The sequence below is a fragment of the Lithobates pipiens genome, unplaced genomic scaffold (genome assembly GCF_037356315.1).
Source record: "Lithobates pipiens isolate NorthernLeopardFrog02 unplaced genomic scaffold, aLitPip1_a1.2 Scaffold_19, whole genome shotgun sequence".
In the NCBI taxonomy this organism is placed as follows: domain Eukaryota; kingdom Metazoa; phylum Chordata; class Amphibia; order Anura; family Ranidae; genus Lithobates; species Lithobates pipiens.
The window spans coordinates 8,993,043-9,014,925 of NW_027507764.1; the positions used below are offsets into that span (position 1 = coordinate 8,993,043).

The following is a 21,883-nucleotide window of genomic DNA, read 5'->3' on the forward strand; positions in this document are numbered from 1 at the left end:
CCTAATTGATATCACCCGCCGGGTGATCAGGGGGTTAAACCTTTATTGGGTAATAAATGGTGGGTGCCCTGATGCTATAAAAAGCAAACTAACCAGAGTCACCCGTAACACTTATACGGTGATCGGTGGTGAAAGGGTTAACTAGGGGCAATCAGGGGGTTCAAATATTTATTAGGTAGTATATGGGGGTCCCTGGCGCTATATAAAAACCTGACGGGGAACCTAAATAACTAACTGGCTAACCAGCGTCACCAGTGGCACTTATACGGTGATCGCTGGTGAAAGGGTTAACTAGGGGCAATCAGGGGGTTAAAACCATTATTGGGTAGTATATCGGAGTATCTAGCGCTATAAAAACCTGGCGGTGAACCTAAAAAAATAACTAGCTACCTAGCGACACTAATGCAGCGATCAGAAAAATGATTGCTTAGTGACACTGGCAAAAGGGGGTGAAAGGGTTAACTAGGGGCAATCAGGGGGTTATAACCATTATTGGGTAGTATATCGGGGTACCTAGTGCTATAAAAACCTGGCGGTGAACCTAAAAAAATAACTAGCTACCTAGCGACACTAGCGACACTAATGCAGCGATCAGAAAAATGATCGCTTAGTGACACTGGCAAAAGGGGGTGAAAGGGTTAACTCTAGGGGCAATCAGGGGGGTTAAACCTTTATTGGAGGGTGGTAGTGGGCTACCCTGGACCTAACACTAACTGCCCTGACAGTTTTTACTGTTACAACTGACACTGAATGCATTGATCAGTAAATAAATTATCACTGCAATCAGTGACGCTGTGACTGGGGGGGGGAGGGGGGGGGGTTTGTGTGCCTATGTGTACCTATGTGTTAGAGTAGTGTTTTGGTGCACTTACTTTTAGTCTTCTCCTCGTAGTCCGGTCAAAAAGACCGCCCCAAAAGAGAATGACATCACTTCCTCCCTGCCTGTGTTTACAATACACAGTGGGAGGAAGCTTCTCATTCGCCAGGAGCGATCGAGAGGGGATGGCCAGAAACCAACGGCCATCCCCCTCATCACGGATCGCTCCTGAAGCGAAACGGACCGCCGTATCCAGTGGTTCCAAAAATGTGTCAAAAATGTCTGATGTGTCCGCCATAATGTAGCAATCACAATAAAAATCACTGATTGCTGCCATTACTAGTAAAAAAAAAAAAAAAAAAATTAATAAAAATGCTATAAAACTATCCCCTATTTTGTAAATGCTATAACTTTTGCGCAAACCAATCAACAATCTCTAATTAAAATTTTTTTATTTTTTTTTATTTATTTTTTACCAAAAATCTGTAGAGGAATACATATCGGCCTAAACTGAGGAAAAAAAGATTTTTTATATATTTTTTTGAGGATATGTATTATAGCAAAAGAAAATTATTTTTTTTTTCAAAATTGTCGCTCTATTTTTGTTTATAGCCCAAAAAATAAAAACCGCAGAGGTGATCAAACACCACCAAAAGAAAGCTCTATTTGTGGGGAAAAAAGGACGCCAATTTTGTTTGGGAGCCACGTCGCACGACCGCGCAATTGTCAGTTAAAGCGACGCCGTGCCGAATCGCAAAAAGGGGCTTGGTCCTTTGGCTGCAAATTGGTCCGGGGCTTAAGTGGTTAAGGACTTCATAGGCTGTAATAGGTAGGAGGATGCATAGTGTGACCATGATATTCCGACATTTTCTCCATGTACCATGTTAGATCTCTGTACTTTCCTTAGACCTGAATTCTGGTTACCCATTTTTTGCCCTATTTTTACTAGGCTAATCACTTTCTGACTCCAGTATGTATATATACGTTGCGGTTTGCAAGTCGTTTTCCGGGGTTATGGCGAAAGATGTCCACCCCATAACGTGTTTTATTTTATTTTTTTCGTTTTTGTTTTTTTTTTTTGTTTTTTCCTGGAGGTGGCTGACTTTCTGATGAAACCATTCGGAACAGCTTCTGAAGTATTGGCAGGGGACTTCGCCCCGCAAAGCTCTATCTGTCTTAAAGCGGGAGTCCGCCGGGAGTTCCGCCGTTTTTTGTTTTTTTTTAAAGCCAGCAGCTACAAATACTGCAGCTGCTGACTTTTAAAATAATGACACTTACCCGCCCAGCGCGCCCGCGATGTCGGCACCCGAAGCCGATCTCTCGATCGTCTCTCGGGTGCTGCCGCCGCCATCTTGGGTATTGGAATCAGGAAGTGGAGCCTTTCGGCTTCATTTCCCGGTTCCCTACTGCGCATGCGCGAGTCGCGCTGCGCAATAAGGATGGACCCGCTGTCTCTGGGATCCGTGTGTTTCCCAGCAGGCAGCGGGGGACTTTCGGAAAGGGGCGTAATCTACGCCCCTTTCCGCAGCTAGCTATGCCGGAAGTGGGTGCAGATACTTGTACTGTCCAGGTACCTGCACCCCTCTCCCCCCTGAAAGGTGCCAATTGTGGCGCCGGAGGGGGGGGATTCCAATGAGCGGAAGGTCCACTTTAGGGTGGACCTCCGCTTTAAAAATGATAAAAAATATCATATGTACAATGTTGCATGACCGCACAATTGTCATTCAAAGTGTGACAGCGCTGAAAAACTCTGTTGAGCTAAAGTGTTATATATAATATAGTGCCTGGGCTGTTGTCTGCCCCAGTGACTAGTGCAACATTGCCAAGCAGGTGTCCTGATATTTTCTAATGCCATGGGCGGGGCAGCATCATCAGTTTTTGTTCTTAAAGCAGAGGTCCACCCTAAAAAAAAAAAAAAAAAATACTTAAGCCCGCTCCTTAAAATACATTAGGAAAGAAATTTTTTTTTTTTTTTTACTTATCAGAAATGGCTGTTGCTAGGCAGATCGTCCTAATCTGCCACTTCCTACTCTGCGGTTCTTGTCCTCCCTCACGTTGTCTTCTGGGAGATGGGGCACAATGTCTTCTGGTACGTGTGTGCAATAGAAGAGGGTTGGGACTTTAAATGAAGCACCCAAAGGTGCCTCCATCCCGGTAATGAATAAAAAAGGAGAAGGAAATTGGGACTTTGAATGAAGCAATTGAATAGTGGAGGTGAGGTACAATACAACGTATTTTATTTATAAATACTCTCAAAGCATTAAATCATTGTTAATATAATATATATATATATATATATATATATATATATATATATATATATATATATATATATATATACACACATGTAGTGTACACAAAAACTGAACATAGTAAGCAAAGTACATACATACAACACATGATCGGAGTAATGAATATACAGATTGATACAAGAGGGCATGTACATGCCAATAGCACCATGCCCGATGCTGGCATGTACGCCTACATGGTATATGTGCATCTGTCAAAAAATATAGAAACATCATAAAGTCTAGTAGTAATGAATAAATAAATATCAGTTCGTATGAGGTGTAACTGCAGCATCAAGTAAAGCTCTACGCGTTTCATGGGTATTCCCAAACGTCAGGAGCAGATGCGGCAGACATTCCTATGGAATATATATAAAAAGGGATGTAAGGAACTAAATTCTAAATAAAAAATACTCAAAATAATTATATAAGTATGAATGGTTGACCAGCAACACTCACCAAACCTGACCACAACCGCAGCTAGGAGTGGCCAGCCAAGGGTCAGGCGAGAATACAAACCCCACCGCGGGAGCTGAGGCGGCATAAAAACAAGAATGCAGCACAGGAAGGTATCAGGGCATAAGCAATATGAATAGAATCTCCATGTGGCAAAGAATTGGGTCTACTGCGTGGAGCAAGGATATCTAAAAACAAAATGTTTAAAGTATATGTGTAATTATAAGGGTGACATGTTCTAAATAATGATTTTATATGAGTGAAAGTGTCAGATTGTGAAGGTGTGAGAGTGTAAAAAAAGCCACAAGGGGTTTGGACAATATAAGAGAAGTGCAAGAGGAATGTGAGAGTATGCGTGTACAAAAGTGATGGACAGGTGTGTGAATCAAAGAAGAAAAAAACGAAAAATCTAAAAAATCTAAAACAAGTGGGAAGGTGATGGGAAGTAAAACTTAAAAAAATATGTGTCCCAGTAGACAGGCATCCATTCACAAAGTGCCACGCGGCTCGCGCATGCGCAGTAGAAAACGGGCAGTGAAGCAATTTTGCAAGTGTATTACTACCATAAGCCTAATTTTATCTAACCAATCCTTTATCATCGGTATTTTCTTTGACTCCCATTGTTTCGGAATTAATGCTTTCGCTACATTTAATAAAAATGGGGTGATTGCTGCTCTCTCTTTCTTCCTTGAAGCCCCCTTCGCATGGAACAAGCATTTGCCAATGGTCTAGCTCAGGGGTTGACAAATTTGCTTGGAATCTAGGAGCCAGCTTAAAAAGTTAGGAGCCAGGTCCGTGACGGCGATCTGGACCTGTCCCTGGCCTGACATGGAGACGAGTGAGGGGAAGATAGCAGCGCCGCCGTCGCCGCCCCCCAACCCCCCCCCCCCCCCCCCGTCTCCAAGTCATTGCCCATAGCTCTTAGAGGGACATTTTATTAATTTTTTTCAAATGACAATTTTTTTTTCAATTGCATTTTAGTGTAAATATGAGATCCGAGGTCTCTCTGACCCCAGATCTCATATTTAAGAGGACCTGTCAAGCTTTTTCTATTACAAGGGATTTTTACATTCCTTGTAATAAGAATAAAAGTGACACAACATTTTTTTTAAAAGAACAGTGGGAAAAAAAAAGTTAAAATAAGCAGAAAAAATAATAATTTTTAAACGCGCCCTGTCCTGCCCGCATATAAAATCGGTGTTCGCCGTGATCGGTAGAGCGAGAGCAATAATTCTAGCCCCAGACCTCCTCTGTAACTCAAAACGTGCAACCTGTAGAATTTTTTTAAACGTCGCCTATGGAGATTTTAAAGGGTAAAAGTTTGTCGCCATTCCATGAGCGGGTGCAATTTTGAAGCGTGACATGTTGGGTATCAATTTACTCGGCATAACATTATCTTTCACAATATAAAAAATAATTGGGCTAACTTTACTGTTGTCTTATTTTTTTATTAACTAAATTATTTTTCCCAACAAAAGTGCGCTTGTAAGTCCGCTGCACAAATACGGTGTGACAGACAGTATTGCAACAACCACCATTTTATTCTCTAGGGTGTTAGAATAAAAAATATATATAATGTTTAGGGGGTTCTAAATAAAGGGAAGAAGAGGCAGGTAATATAAAACAGGCAGAGGCATTGCTGGTTTGTCATACCAACGGCGACCACAAGAGGGCGCCAGATTCCATAAGGAATCATAGGACCGCAGAAGGCCTCAAAGCCGCGGCCTAAATTTTCGGCCGCCGGCGGAATGGCCCGACGCGATCACGCTGGGGGGGTCCACAGAGACCGGATACCCCCAGCTGTGCTGCCCCAGGCGCGAGGTCGCTATTTCTAGTCGCCAATGCGGCCCGGCGCCCGGGTTTTGTCGAGCCCTGGTCTAGCTCAATTTCACTCCTACTGATCTTCTTCATTAAATTTAATATCTCCACCCAATATGGCTGGAACAGATGGCACTGCCACCATATATGGGCATGGGTTCCAACCTCCCCACATTCCCTCCAACATAGAGGCGATATATCGGGGGTTCATTTTGTGCAATGTTAATGGGACATAATACCATTTAGTTTGTAGTTCATTTCTTTTGTCCCTGTGTCAGTTGAAGTGGAGTGAACATAGTCTAGAACTTTTATTTTTCATTATTTCAGGCAATGGCTTCAATTCAATTGTATTTCCCAGCTCTCCAAGGGACACGTGAGCCCATCGTCCAAAGAGGACATCAACATCTTATATATCCTAGAGATCCCCTGTCTATTCCCCCTTGGTCAGTCAGCCTTTCCAATGGGTTTAACTTACTGGCCACACAGAGGGGTTTGGGGAGAGACTCTACGAAATGTTGGATTTGTCTATATCTCCAGCCATCCCATGGAGTTGTACCGCATCTTTCTCGAAAGTCCTTTAATGAGCATAGAACATTTCCTGTCAGAACGTCTTTTAACCTTGGAGAGTCCGAGGAAGACCATTTTAACCACTTTCAGACCGGATCATTTTGCTGGTCAAAGACCAGACCACTTTTTGCGATTCGGCACTGCGTCGCTTTAACGGACAATTGCGCGGTCGTGCGACATGGCTTCCAAACAAAATTGACGTCCTTTTTTCCCCACAAATAGAGCTTTCTTTTGGTGGTATTTGATCACCTCTGGGGTTTTTATTTTTTGCGCTATAAACAAAAATAGAGCAACAATCTTGAAAAAAACGCATTATTTTTTACTTTTTGTTATAATAAATATCCCCCAAAAATATATAAAAAAAACATTTTTTTCCCTCAGTTTAGGCCGATACGTATTCTTCTACATATTTTTGGTAAAAAAAAAATCGCAATAAGCGATTATTGATTGGTTTGCGCAAAAGTTATAGCATTTACAAAATAGGGATCATTTTATAACATTTTTATTAATAATTTTTTATTATTTTTTTTTTACTAGTAATGGCGGCGATCAGCGATTTTTATTGTGACTGCGACATTGTGGGGGACCCATCGGACATTTTTGACACATTTTTGGGACCATTGTCATTTATACAGTAATCAGTGCTATATAAATGCAGTGATTCCTGTGTAAATGACACTGGCAGTGAAAGGGTTAACCAGTGGGTGGCAGTGTAGGGGTTAAGTGTTCCTAGAGGTGTGTTACTAACTGTGGGGGGGCTGGGCTTTCATTTAGTGAACACTGATCTCTGCTCCAATCACATGGAGCAGAGATCAGCGTCACTAGTTGCTAGGCAGAATGGAGAAATGCTGTTTACACGGCATTTCCTCCATTCATCCGTCCCGTGAGACGATTGCGGGGATGCCCACGGCGATCGAGTCCGCGGGTCCCGTGACCAGACTCACGGGGGTCCCGACCGGCGCAGGAGCGCGCTGCCGGCGCGCTCCCGATGGCAGGGCGGCATTGAAGATTGGACGTACATGTACGCCAATATGCCTGCCCGTGCCATTCTGTCGACGTACATCGTCGTGCGCTGGTCGGGAAGTGGTTAAAAGGCATTACCCACTTCGTACCCAAGGATGTCCTATGACAGCTGCGAGGTGTTCTGCTGGGAAGCCTGAGTGCAAATTATTTTTTTTTATTTTTTTTTTAATCTCAGGCTTTCCAACATAGAGAAGAGATGTGGGGACCTATAGACTCCAGATCTCTTCATAAAGAGGACCTGTCATGCCCTATTCCTAATTCAAGGGATGTTCACATGCCTTGTAATAGGAATAAAAGTGATTTAAAAAAAAAAAAATTGGCCTGGGCAGGAAGAGGGTAAAAGTGCCAGGTAGGCAAGCGGTTAACTGATAGGTTACAGTCCAATTCTCAGCAGGGTCCATGACTTGGAGGTCTCTTGCGCTGCAAACTGATTAATTTTGATGGTCAGGATGGCATTTCTCCCATCAAACAGCCCTCTGTCCAGGCAGGGAATGAATTGCCCATTTACACCACACATATACAACACTCCATCAACTGCTCCGTCTTCCAGATTTAGGAAGCAGTCCAAGAGCTTATTATAACCGAGCTGATTGATCAGTATAAATGCAAAGTAAATACAAAGAAGAGTCCAAAATATGAAAACTCAAAACAGATATAAAAGCTAATTTTCTTTGCTATTGTGTACTGGCCACCTGTCTCGTCACTAATGAGAGGGGTTTGGATCACTTCCAAAGGGAGAAAGGAACTAATTACCTTGGCAATGAGGGGTTACACAACCGCCACAATTAGAAGGGCATTGGATTATCTTGACAATAAGAGAAGGTTGGAGTACCTTCGCAATGACCGGGGATTCGATTACTGTGCTTGGATTTCCTCATTAGGGGTTTGATTACCTCAGCTATGTGACGTTATTTCAAGTGTGATCAAAACTAAATTTTTTCTTTTCGTTAATTGACAGATACGGCACCTTTAATCTTGACCTTAGGGTTATATCGCCACCTTCAGGAGAGGACTAGGCAGAACATGTAAAAACAGCAAAACTGCAGAGTACTACCCAGGGGGCGGTCCTACTGGCTATAACCCCTCACTCTCCAGCAGCTCAGTTTTTATTCTTCTTAGTATAGAAGGACCTGGCTCCCTGTGGGGACCATTGGTCCTTGGAATTTTTTCTTTCTTCTGCTTTTTGATTCCTGCGATCTACAATCAACAGCCGGACTTGGTGACAGGCTGGATAATAGAGATCCTGGTAGTCTCCCCAGGCTGGCCATTGAGCGTGAGCAGACCCTAGCTACGCGCTGGGTTGGCCACGACATGCCCGTCTGGTCCAGGGGTGGCCGGCGAGCTATATGCTCCGGGGGAAAAAAATATGACTGGGCTACTGCTGTCCGTGTCACAGTGTGCCGTGGCTGACAGCTACCCCGTTCTGCTCGGTTGATGGGTCTGTCCGTGGAATGCCTCCAGCAGTCCCTGTGGGTGGGGTAAGTATGGTTCCACCTGTCTTTGCAGGATGGAGCAGCTAGGCATTCCCTGAGAGGTCGACTAGGGGATCTCTCTATCTCCCTTTCTTCTCTCCCAGTCCCTTTCCCTCCTCCCCATACTAAGGGGCTGCTGTGTGACTGGGCATAGGGGGTGCAGTGCACGTACCTGGCCGGAGGTCATCTGGGGAGTCTCTGGGTCCTGGCAGTGGGCTGTGCTGGGCGGTTGGTGGTCCGCTCATTTTCTCCCTGTTTTAAGCAGTTTTCTTGTAGCCGCAGCCAGTTTCTTAACCGCGGCCATTTTCTTGAAGTCCGTGGGCCATTTTCCTGGCGATCTCAGACATTTTTTGTTGTGGTGGCCGGCGCCCATTTTCTAGTAGCCTCGGTTTTGTTTTACTCTAGTGCTGGGGGCCTGGTTCAATCTGGAACAGCACAAAACTGACACAGAACACCTCGTGGCTGGCACAGGGGTGAGTAGACAGCGGCAACACAGCCCAGTACCTGAGTCAGAGTGGTGAGTCCTGCAGGGGGCCCTCAGTCTGTGGCAGCTAGGAGGGTGGGCATTTTATGTGGCTGGTCTTAGGTCCCTTTGCTTTCTAGAGCCTCAGTATCAGCTGTGGTGCTATGTTGCCTGATTTGGCTTAAATGCTGGTCTGCGGACCATACTTCTAAGAAAGTGCTGGTGGATTTGCCCTTCTAGGGGGAGAGGCTATTTGGAGCCTCGCTGGATGAAATTATTAAGAATGTTACTGGGGGGAAGAGTACTTTGCTCCCACAGTCCAGAAAGGGTAAGGTGCCACGGCGTAATAAAAAAAAAAAAAGGTGCCCACTCAGAAAAGGAGCCACACAGATTTTTTTTCCCTCCAACCTTCATCATCTTCCGGCTCGTCAGGAGGCCCTCTTTGGGGCAGGACCTGCTGCTGCGCGGGGTGATAGTACCTGTGCCAACGCTGGAAAGGTTTCAGGGACTCTACACCAATCTGTTTGTAGTCCAAAAGAAGGAAGAGGTCCGTCCGGTCCAGGATCACAAGGCCCTCAAAGGCTTTGTGAAAATACAAAGGTGCAGGATGGAATCGGATCGCTCTGTGGTCACTGCACTCCATCAGAGGGATTTCTTGGCGTCCGTGGACATCAAGGACTCATACTTGCATCTCCTCATATGCATCAGGCTTCCAGATTTCTACGATTTGTGGTCGGGACGAGCACTACCAATTAGTAGCTCTCCTTTTTGGTCTAGGGTCTTCACCAAGGTTCTAGCCCCAATTCTGGCATTGCTGAAAGAACGAGGGATCGCAATCATGAGTTACCTGGACGACCTCCTCCTGAGAGCAGCTTCTGCCTCGGAAGTCATTTCCAAGTCGCGCTGTAGTTCTAAATCGGCCTTTTTATCAGCACAATCGGCTGACAAAAATACTATTTTCTCTTTCGTTCATCGGACACAGCTCCAGTAATGTTGACTGTAGGGACGTCCCCAAGCAGTGTCATAAAAAGGGGTGGGAACAGCAACATAACTTCACCCACAACCATAGTTGCTCCCCAACAGGGGATTCACCATCTGAACCAACAGCAGCAGAACTTGTGGTCAACCTATGCATCAGAGTGCATTAAATTCAAAAGAGGTAACTTTCTCTTAATAGAAGAAAGAGTGTAAAATTGCAACATTACACAGCCGCCTGCAAAACTTTGTGGCCAAAGCAGGCATCAGAAGATGCGCTTACATCCACTTTATAGAACTTCATAAAGGTGAACGGACGACCAAGTCGCCACCTTACACACCTGGGCTACTGACGCTTGATGTCAGAAGCCCCAAGAAGTCCTAATTGCCCTATGGAATGGGCCATGACAGGAAAGGGGGGACACCTGCCCCTTTAGGGCATAAGCCTGGACCACGATCTGTCTGATCCACCTGAAAAGGGTGAACGGCGAGACCGCCAATCCTTTTTTCGGACCAGCTACCGAAACTAACAGAGTCTGACTTCCGGAAGGGAGCCGTGGCAGACAGATAAACCCTTAAAGCCCGGACCACATCCAGGGAATGGAGGGCCACTTCCTTAGGATGTGTCGGTTTAGGACACAGAGATGGTAACACAATGTCTTCATTGAGGTGAAAAGCCGAAACCACCTTCGATAGAAAAGAAGGTTGCGAACACAATACCTAACCAGATAGGGAGACTTGTAAGATAAGGCCGCCAGTTCCAAAACCCTCCTGACCGATGTAATGGCCACTAGGAAGACCACTTTCTACAACAGGAATTTCCCTGATACTCTCAAACGGCCGTTTCTGAAGCACCAAAAGCCCCAGGTTCAGATTCCACGGAGGCAAGGCTGGACGCACTGGAGGGACTACATGCCGGACACCTTGTACAAAGGTGCTCACTAGAGAGACGCCAGGGGTCGTTGGAAAAAGACAGCCAATGCTGATATCTGTCCCACATCCTCTTTTAATTCTGAGGCGGAAACTGCTCTCAGGAGATCGTCTAGGTAACCCACACTTGCGATCCCGCGTTGTCACAACAATTCCAAAATTGGAGCCAGCACCTTGGTAAAGACTTGGGGTGCTGAAGCCAGGCCATAGTGGAGAGCTACAAACTGGTAGTGGTCTTCCCCTACTGCAAATCGCAGAAACTTCTAATGCCTGAGGCATATGGGTATGTGTAAGTACGCGTCCTGGATGTCTAAAGACGCCAGGGAGTCCCCCTGATGGAGTGCAGTGACTACTGAGTGAACTGATTCCATTCTGAACCTCTGTACTTTCACAAAGCAATTGAGGGCTTTTAGGTCCAAGATTGGACGTACCTCATCCTTTTTGGGGACTACAAACAGATTGGAGTAGAACCCCTGAAACCTTTCCATTTCCGGAACAGGCACTATCACCTTAGCAAGTCCCTTACCGCCCCCAACAGGGCCTCCCGGCTCGCCGGGTGTAAGGGTATGCTGGAGGAGAAGAATCGGTTTGGTGGCCAATAGAGGAACTCTATCTTGTAGCCTGATGAAATCAGTTCCCAGACCCATTGGTCGGACAGCCGAGAGGCCCACCGGGCTGCAAACTCCCAAAGATGACCCCTCACCCGAGTGATGGGCAGGGGCAAACCTTCATGCGGAAGCACGTTTGCTCGCTGGCTTGCTAGGCTTGCGAGTCCAGGGACGCTTCTGTCCCACAGTATTCGTCCTGTCGGACTGGGAGTGTTTTGCTGAAGTTCCGGGCAGACGAAAAAGCCTCTTTTGAGCAGAAAATGTGGGCCCTTGCCTGCGGCGTGGCTCTTTACTCTTCCTGGCCTGTGGGAGCAAGGTGCTCTTCCCACCTCTGACATTCTTAATAATTTCATCCAACGAGGCTCCAAATAGCCACTCACTAAGGAAGGGTACATGTGTCAAGGCTTTTTTAGATGCCTGGTCCGCAGACCAGTATTTCAGCCAAATCAGGCGCCGCAGCACCACTGCTGACACTGATGCCCTGGAAAGCAAGGGAAGTGTATCCAGGGCATCACAGACGTACTTAAGGCTGTGCACTAACTGGTCTGTCAGTTCCATGCAGACAGGAGAGGCCTGCTGCTTCTCCAACTCCAGGTGCAATAGTTTTGCCCACTCAGTATTTGCGGCACTAATGCTGTGGCCAATACTGGCGGTATCGCTGACCCCACTACTGTAAACAAGGAATGGACCACTGCCTCGGCCTTCCTGTCGGTAGGGTCCTTAAATGCAGGAGTCCCTTCTACCAGGATCGTGGTTACTTTGTTTAATCTGGATACTGAGGGGGGTCCACGACCGGAGGAGCCGACCATTTTTTAAGAAGACTCTCCTCCAAGGGGTAACGCACCACCATTCTTTTTGGGACCGAAAAGGTCCGTTGCGGGCTTCCCTATTCCTTGTATATGAACTTATCGAAATAAGTCAGATACGGAAACAACTTAGGTGTACGGGCTGGTTTACGGGACCGAAAAGGGGCCGTTACTTCGGCAGAGTATCCTGCTGTATCCTGAATTTTCAGGGTATTACGCACAGCTGTAATATGTGCACAAATTAGTGATTTGTCTTGCGCGGACCCGTACGGGGTATCATCCTCACTGTCCGATCGGTCCTTGTCAGCTTCTTCTGACACATCAGAGCAGGGGCCGCCAGTCGCTGAGGGGCCTGAGTCTGAGTCAGAACTCTCCCCAGAGGATGGGGGGCAGGGGCAGTTTTTTACCACCTTTGCGACCGCACACCACCTCCACCCTGGCAACAAACGTTTCAAGGACCGCTGACAAAGAGCCCAAAGGCACTGCAGACGATCCCATTGCAATTACAGGGAGTTCTGGGGAAGAAACACCAGTTTCTGAAGCCATGCTGACCCATCCTGTGGGACTTAGGACAGGCGTTCAATCCCACCCTCCTAGCTGCTGCAGACTGAGGGACCCCCACCGCAGGATTCGCCAGCCCGACCGAGTTCTGCTCCATGCTGTTACAGGTGCCTGTGTCCAATGTCAGCTCCCAGGTGTCCAGAGCAAAATAAACGTGCTGGTCTGAAGTACAGCGACCAGCACTGAAGAGTAAAACCGCGCTGAGGCTACAACAAAATGGCCGCCGGGCGCCCTGTATAAGGGAAAATGGCCACCGAACTTTGAAAACATAGCCCCCGACCATGCTTTCCACAAAGATTTACAGAAAATGGCCATCAAGGAAATGTACACAATGAATGAACAGAGATAATGGCGGCAAACAGTGTTAGGGACAGGGAGAGGAGAGGGGCCCCCTAATCGACCTCCCAGGGAATGCCCAGCTGCTCAACCCCACCGAGGCAGGAAGAGCTGTACTTACCATCCGGGTGAGCTGGGGACATCCCATCACAGACCCAAGCAGTATGGGGTGGCTGCTGGCCATAGCATACTGTGACAAAGACATCGGTAGACCGGTCATGCGTGTGCCCTGGAGCATGCGCTCACTGGCCGCCCCTGGAGCCTGAGGGGCATGTTGTGGCCGACCCGGCGCATAGCTAGGTTCTGCACACTCTTGATGGCCAGGCTGGAAGACTAAAAGGATATATATTATCCAGCCTGTCACCCAGCCGGATGTTGATAGCAGATCAGAGTATCTTAAAATCTTGGGCAAAAGGCAAAATCCAGAAGAAAAATCCCCAGGACCGATGGTCCCGCAGGGAGCCTAGGTCCTTCTCCTTCACTAGGCAGAAAAAAACTGAGCTGCAGGAAGCAGGCTGAGGGGTTATTGCCAGAGGGACCGCCCCCTGGGCAGAACTGTAAATTTCTGTTGTTTTCACATGTATAACATGTTCTGCCTAGTCCTCTCCTGAAGGTGACGTAATAACCCTACGGTCAAGATTACTGGAGCTGTGCCCGTCAATGAATGAAAGAGAAAAATAATGTGTTTTATTCAAAATTGTCGCTCTTTTGTTTATAGAGCAAAAATATAAAAACCGCAGAGGTGATCAAATACCACCAAAAGAAAGCTCTATTTGTGGGGAAAAAGGGACGTCAATTTTGTTTGGGAGCCACGTCGCACGACCGCGCAATTGTCATTTAAAGCGACGCAGTGCTGAATCACAAAAAGGGCTCTGGTCAGGAAGGGGTTAAATTCTTCCGGGGATGAAGTGGTTAATAGTAATAATTTTGCGCTGCTTACTAGCACATTATGGCATTAACCTGTAGACAATTAATTTTTTTTTTTTTTTAACTCTTTAACTCTTTTTTTTTTTTTTTTTTTTTTTTTTAGTTTACTACCACTTTAATGCACAATGTGATGTGTCTATATTTTTCTCTGCAGTCTGATTGGATGTGGTTTGACTTCCTCCTGCTGTAATGATCTCCGTTCCATTCTCATAAATAACCAGTCCCTCATCACACTGGATTTATCAGACAATAATCTTCAAGACTCTGGGATTAAACTTCTATGTGAGGGACTCCAAGATCCCGGCTGTACCCTTCAGGATCTAAGGTGAGAATTCTACCATTAGTGATCTAATGATCTGCAGAATATGGAATAAAACTTCTGTGTATTGTACTCAGACATTTAAAAAGTACCCTGCAGAACCTGAGATAAAGTCCTGTGATTTGTTAGTAAATGAAATGAAGGGAGCTCTTTATAAATGGGGAAATTCTCCCACCATCAATTCTTTACTGCTATTCACTCAAGTGACCTTTTAACCACTTCCCGACCAGCGCACGACGATGTACGTTGACAGAATGGCACGGGCAGGCATATTGGCGTACATGTACGTCCAATATTCAATGCGCTCCCGTGATGGTCGGGACCCCCGTGAGTCCGGTCGCGGGACCCGCGGACTTGATCGCCGCGGGCATCCCCGCGATCGTCTCACGGGACGGCTGAATGGAGGAAATGCAGTGTAAACAGCATTTCTCCATTCTGCCTAGCAACTAGTGACGCTGATCTCTGCTCCACGTGATTGGAGCAGAGATCAGTGTTCACTAAATGAAAGCCCAACCCCCCCACAGTTAGTAACACACCCCTAGGAACACTTAACCCCTACACTGCCACCCACTGGTTAACCCCTTCACTGCCAGTGTCATTTACACAGGAATCACTGCATTTGTATATAGCAGTGATTACTGTATAAATGACAATGGTCCCAAAAATGTGTCAAAAATGTCCGATGGGTCCCCCACAATGTCGCAGTCACAATAAAAATCGCTGATCGCCGCCATTACTAGTAAAAAAAAAAAAAAAAAAAATATTAATAAAAATGCTATAAAACTATCCCTATTTTGTAAACGCTATAACTTTTGCGCAAACCAATCAATAATCGCTTATTGCGATTTTTTTTTTACCAAAAATATGTAGAAGAATACGTATCGGCCTAAACTGAGGGAAAAAAATGTTTTTTTTATATATTTTTGGGGGATATTTATTATAACAAAAAATAAAAAATAATGCGTTTTTTTCAAAATTGTCGCTCTATTTTTGTTTATAGCGCAAAAAATAAAAACCGCAGAGGTGATCAAATACCACCAAAAGAAAACTCTATTTGTGGGAAAAAAAGGACTTCAATTTTGTTTGGGAGCCACGTCGCACGACAGCGCAATTGTCAGTTAAAGCGACGCAGTGCCGAATCGCAAAAAGTGGTCTGGTCTTTGACCAGCAAAATGGTCCGGTCTGAAAGTGGTTAAAGGCATTTGCTTTGAACTCGTCCAAAACAAATGCAGCGACTGGTGAACAGCCATCAAATGTGAATTGTATTTGTATATACAGCTTGTAGAGCTGAACTGCTGAAAAAGTTAAAAAAAGTTAAAAAATTAATTCCCTGAATAGCAGAGCTGGGAATGTAAGAGCAGAGGCGGCTCTCTAATTAGGCAGTTTAGGCGTTTGCCTAAGGCCTCGAAATCCGAGGGGCCTCGCAAAAGCCTAATTTGCCCATAGCTCAACATCCCTGGGATCGTCACGCAACTTGTACAATGTCCCAATCTGGAGTGCTGGCGAATCAGAGTCCCGGAATGCCCGCGGGATGCCTTGGTTCCCATGAGCAGCGCTTTGTATGACAGCCGCAAAGTGCCATCTCTCCCTGGCTGACATTCACATACGGAGCTCTGCGCGCTGACCCCGCCCCTCCTCCACCTGCTGTGATGTTTTCCTGGACACAGAGGAGGAGGCAGGGAGGAAGGACAGCCACGCAGCTCTGCCGGGACAGCGCTGATCTGAGGTCATTTTTAATAGACTAAAAGTGAGACTTACGGGGGGGGGGGGGGGGGTTAAACATGCATTACACTTGGATTTGTTTGTATATCCACTTGGAGAGGATATATGGGCACTTTAGGATTGTAGAAGACTTGGTGCTACAAGGGGGGATGGATATGAAATCCACTCCCCTCACCCCCCAGCACAAGTCTTTCCCCTTCTCAAGGAACCACCCCCTGCAAGTGTTCGATGGATGCTGCAGCAAAGTGAGTTTGCTTGTCATTACCAATCTCTGACCATCTCCTGTTTGTATCTCTGCAACCTCTGACCATCTCCTGATTCTATGTCTGCAACCTCTGACCATCTCCTGTTTGTATCTCTGCAACCTCTGACCATCTCCTGATTCTATGTCTGCAACCTCTGACCGTCTCCTGTTTTTATCTCTGCGACCTCTGACCATCTCCTGTTTTTATCTCTGCGACCTCTGACCGTCTCCTGTTTTTATCTCTGCAATCTCTGAGCGTCTCCTGTTTTTATCCCTGCAATCTCTGACCGTCTCCTGTTTTTATCTCTGCGACCTCTGACCATCTCCTGTTTTTATCTCTGCGACCTCTGACCATCTCCTGTTTTTATCTCTGCGACCTCTGACCGTCTCCTGTTTTTATCTCTGCAATCTCTGAGCGTCTCCTGTTTTTATCCCTGCAATCTCTGACCGTCTCCTGTTTTTATCTCTGCGACCTCTGACCATCTCCTGTTTTTATCTCTGCGACCTCTGACCATCTCCTGTTTTTATCTCTGCGACCTCTGACCATCTCCTGTTTTTATCTCTGCGACCTCTGACCGTCTCCTGTTTTTATCTCTGCAATCTCTGAGCGTCTCCTGTTTTTATCCCTGCAATCTCTGACCGTCTCCTGTTTCTATGTTTGCAACCTCTGACCATCTCCTGTTTTTATCTCAGCAACCTCTAACCATCTCCTGTTTTTATCTCTGCGACCTCTGACTATCTCCTGTTTTTATCTCTGCGACCTCTGACCATCTCCTATTTTTATCTCTGCGACCTCTGACCATCTACTGTTTATATCTCTGCAATCTCTGAGCGTCTCATGTTTTTATCCCTGCAATCTCTGACCGTCTCCTGTTTCTATGTTTGCAACCTCTGACCATCTCCTGTTTTTACCTCTGCAATCTCTGACCATCTCCTGTTTTTATCTCTGCAATCACTGACCATCTCCTGTTTCTATGTCTGCAACCTCTGACCGTCTCCTGTTTTTACCTCTGCAATCTCTGACCATCTCCTGTTTTTATCTCTGCAATCTCTGACCATCTCCTGTTTTTATCTCTGCAATCTCTGACCATCTCCTGTTTTTATCCCTGCAATCTCTGACCGTCTCCTGTTTCTATGTTTGCAACCTCTGACCATCTCCTGTTTTTATCTCAGCAACCTCTAACCATCTCCTGTTTCTATGTCTGCAACCTCTGACCATCTCCTGTTTTTATCTCTGCGACCTCTGACCATCTACTGTTTTTATCTCTGCAATCTCTGAGCGTCTCCTGTTTTTATCCCTGCAATCTCTGACCGTCTCCTGTTTCTATGTTTGCAATCTCTGACCGTCTCCTGTTTCTATGTTTGCAACCTCTGACCATCTCCTGTTTTTACCTCTGCAATCTCTGACCATCTCCTGTTTTTATCTCTGCAATCTCTGACCGTCTCCTGTTTTTATCTCTGCAATCTCTGTCCGTCTCCTGTTTTTATGTGTGCAGTCTCTGACCATCTCCTGTATCATGCCTGCATTCTCTGACCATCTCCTGCATCATGTCTGCAGTCTCTGACCATCTCTTGTATCATGTCCGCAGTTTCTGACCATCTATTGTATAATTTCTGCAGTCTCTGATCATCTCTTGTATCATGTCTGCAGTCTCTGACCATCTCTTGTATCATGTGTGCAGTCTCTGACCATCTCTTGTATCATGTCCGCAGTTTCTGACCATCTCTTGTATCATGTCCGCAGTTTCTGACCATCTATTGTATAATTTCTGCAGTCTCTAACCATCTCTTGTATCATGTCTGCAGTCTCTGACCATCTCTTGTATCATGTCTGCAGTCTCTGACCATCTCTTGTATCTTGTCCACAGTTTCTGACCACCTATTGTATAATTTCCGCAGTCTCTGACCATCTCTTGAATCCTGTCTGCAGTCTCTGACCATCTCTTGTATCGTGTGCAGTCTCTGACCATCTCTTGTATCATGTCTGCAGTCTCTGACCATCTCTTGCATCATGTCTGCAGTCTCTGACCATCTCTTGCATCATGTCTGCAGTCTCTGATCATCTCTTGTATCATGTCCGAAGTTTCTGACCATCTCTTGTATCATGTCTGCAGTCTCTGACCATCTATGTGTGCAGTCTCTGACCATCTCTTGTATCATGTCTGCAGTCTCTGACCATCTCTTGTATCGTGTGCAGTCTCTGACCATCTCTTGTATCATGTCTGCAGTCTCTGACCATCTCTTGTATCATATTTACAGTCTCTGACCATCTCTTGTATCATATCTGCAGTCTCTGACCATCTCTTGTATCATATTTGCAGTCTCTGACCATCTCTTGTAGCATGTCCGAAGTTTCTGACCATCTATTGTATAATTTCTGCAGTCTCTGACCATCTCTTGTATCATGTCCGCAGTTTCTGACCATCTCTTGTATCATGTCCGCAGTTTCTGACCATCTCTTGTATCATGTCCGCAGTTTCTGGCCATCTATTGTATAATTTCTGCAGTCTCTGATTATCTCTTGTATCATGTCTGCAGTCTCTGACCATCTCTTGTATCATGTGTGCAGTCTCTGACCATCTCTTGTATCATGTGTGCAGTCGCTGACCATCTCTTGTATCATGTCCGCAGTTTCTGACCATCTCTTGTATCATGTGTGCAGTCTCTGACCATCTCTTGTATCATGTGTGCAGTCTCTGACCATCTCTTGTATCATGTGTGCAGTCGCTGACCATCTCTTGTATCATGTCCGCAGTTTCTGACCATCTCTTGTATCATGTCCGCAGTTTCTGGCCATCTATTGTATAATTTCTGCAGTCTCTGATTATCTCTTGTATCATGTCTGCAGTCTCTGACCATCTCTTGTATCATGTGTGCAGTCTCTGACCATCTCTTGTATCATGTGTGCAGTCGCTGACCATCTCTTGTATCATGTCCGCAGTTTCTGACCATCTCTTGTATCATGTCCGCAGTTTCTGGCCATCTATTGTATAATTTCTGCAGTCTCTGATCATCTCTTGTATCATGTCTGCAGTCTCTGACCGTCTCTTGTATCATGTGTGCAGTCTCTGACCATCTCTTGTATCATGTGTGCAGTCTCTGACCATCTCTTGTATCATGTGTGCAGTCTCTGACCATCTCTTGTATCATGTGTGCAGTCTCTGACCATCTCTTGTATCATGTGTGCAGTCGCTGACCATCTCTTGTATCATGTCCGCAGTTTCTGACCATCTCTTGTATCATGTCCGCAGTTTCTGGCCATCTATTGTATAATTTCTGCAGTCTCTGATCATCTCTTGTATCATGTCTGCAGTCTCTGACCATCTCTTGAATCATGTCTGCACAGTCTCTGACCATCTTCTTTATTGTGCATTCTGCAAAGGAGTCAAGAGCTGGAGCGCTGCTAGGATGGGGGTCACAAGAGGAGTTTGACTTGTGTAGACTGTGTAGAGGATAATAGAGGATGAAACTAGAGCCACCAAGCCGGAGCCCAGAGAGGACTGTCTGGCTGAGCCCTGCACCAGTGAACCTGAGAGGACGTCAGTGACAGGATAGTCTGATGAGGGTCAGTGATGTAAGGTGGAGTGAATACAGTAAGGTAAGGAGGCACTGATATAAAGGTTCCCCCTTATATTAGTAACCTCCCCTTCACCTTAGTGTATTAACTCTGTGGTCTGTGGTCACCAGCGTATCCCCCACATTGGCGTTCTCATTTTAAATGCAAGTTGGAACTCCAGGGACCCTGATAAAAAGGGGAACTCTGATGTAAATGGGAATGCTGTTCACTCTGATATAAGGTGATCTCTAGTCACCAGAGCCCACCGTACTTTAAAGTTCCCCCTTACTCCAGTCTGCAGCATTCCCCTTACATCAAATTTCCCCTTGCACTGTAAGGGGGAATCCTGTTGCAGACTCTGATGTAAGGCGGAACTCTGTGCTGGGTTATATTAACCTGAGCTTCATGTGAATGAAGAAATATGATTTTTGACTTTTATTCTACTACTACACATTACTAGTAGTAGCTGCGCAAATTGTATTTATATTTGTGTGCATGTAATATATATATATATGTTTAATGATTTTGCTTGAGAAAATTCTAGAAACTGTGAAATTATAGTTCATAGCGTTTAAGGCTCTTATTATATACAATTTATACAGTTAATTTTTATTGCTTGAATTATTTTTCCCATTATGGGCGTGAGTGGGGCCTCATGTCTAGGTTTTGCCTAAGGCCTCACAAAGCCTAGAGCCGCCTCTGTGTAAGAGGGTGAAGCAGCTCAAGGAGCCAGTCATTGCATCCATGACATGCATGCCGATAGAAGAACGCTGTGACAGGGATATGCCCATTACTGCAGTGCTTCCAGTCACAGGCTGGAGCTTTTTCAGGGTGACCTGGGCTCAGAGGAAGTGTGTGTGTTTTTTTTTTTTTTTTTTTTTTTTAGGGCATCCATCTGGTGGCAAAGAAATGTACTGTGGGTGAAATCCTCTGGATTTAAGTAATGTCAGGGAAAGCCTGAATGATTAAAGGGGTTGTAAAGGTTCGTTTTTTTATTTTCTAAATAGGTTCCTATAAGCTAGTGCATTGTTGGTTCACTTACCTTTTCCTTCGATTTCCCTTATAAATGTTTTTTTTTCTTTGTCTGAATTTCTCACTTCCTGTTCCTCCTCAGTAAGTGCCGGTTCACACAGGGGCGACTCAGATCCGACTTCAAGTCGCCTCAGGTCGCACAACATGTAGAAATCAATGTAAGTGAATGAGAGCCGTCTTAATGCACACTACTGAAGTCGCTCCGGCTTCAGAAAAGGTTCTTGTACTACTTCAATCCGACTTGTAGGTGACTGGTACCCATTGATTTCAATGGAGGTCGCCTCCAAGTCGGATCTCCGTCTATACAGAGGCGACTCTCAGAGAATTATCAGCTCTCAAAAAGGAGTTCCCCCCTGAGAGCTCATTCTCTGATTGGCCACGGCAAGTCGCCTGGCCTGGGGCGACTTAAAGTAGTGTTGTAAGTCGCGTCCAAGTCACGTCAAATCACATCAAGTCACGTCCAATTTGCCTCCAAAAGTCGTGTTGCCCCTGTGTGAACCGAGCCTAAGCTGTTCAGTAAGCTGTTCTGGCTGACTAACCACCGCTCGGATGATGGTGAGAAGTTTACTGAGGAGAAACAGGAAGTGAGATATTCAGACAAAGAAAAAAAACATTTAGAAGGGAAATCGAAGGAAAAGGTAAGTGAACCAACAATGCACTAGCTTCGAGGAACCTATGTAGAAAAGAAAAAACGAACCTTTCAGCTAAAGCCATCAAATCACAGTTCCCTCCAATACAAGAATAATTATTAAAAAAAAAAAAATAATTAAACAAATTAAAATATTTTGCCAAGCAGAAATCTTTTAAAAAGCTCACAACATTTTTTTTTTCTCTTCTTCTTTTTGTATTGATTGGATGAATGTATGGGTGAAAGTGGGAGGAATATAAATAATATATGGAGTTATTATACAAATAGAGACATAAACCTGAATTTAGATAAATGAGGTATAGTAATAGATTAAT

At 45.4% G+C, this 21,883-nt stretch overlaps 1 protein-coding gene across 1 annotated transcript in view; it reads left to right on the forward strand.

Moving 5' to 3' along the window:
* Positions 1-21,883, forward strand: part of LOC143997901 (NACHT, LRR and PYD domains-containing protein 6-like) — a 207,014-nt gene that overhangs the window by 52,440 nt on the left and 132,691 nt on the right. Inside the window, exon 7 of the mRNA XM_077493723.1 lies at positions 14,202-14,372. Within this exon, the coding sequence (XP_077349849.1) occupies positions 14,202-14,372 (171 nt within the window). The remainder of the gene's footprint in view (positions 1-14,201; positions 14,373-21,883) is intronic.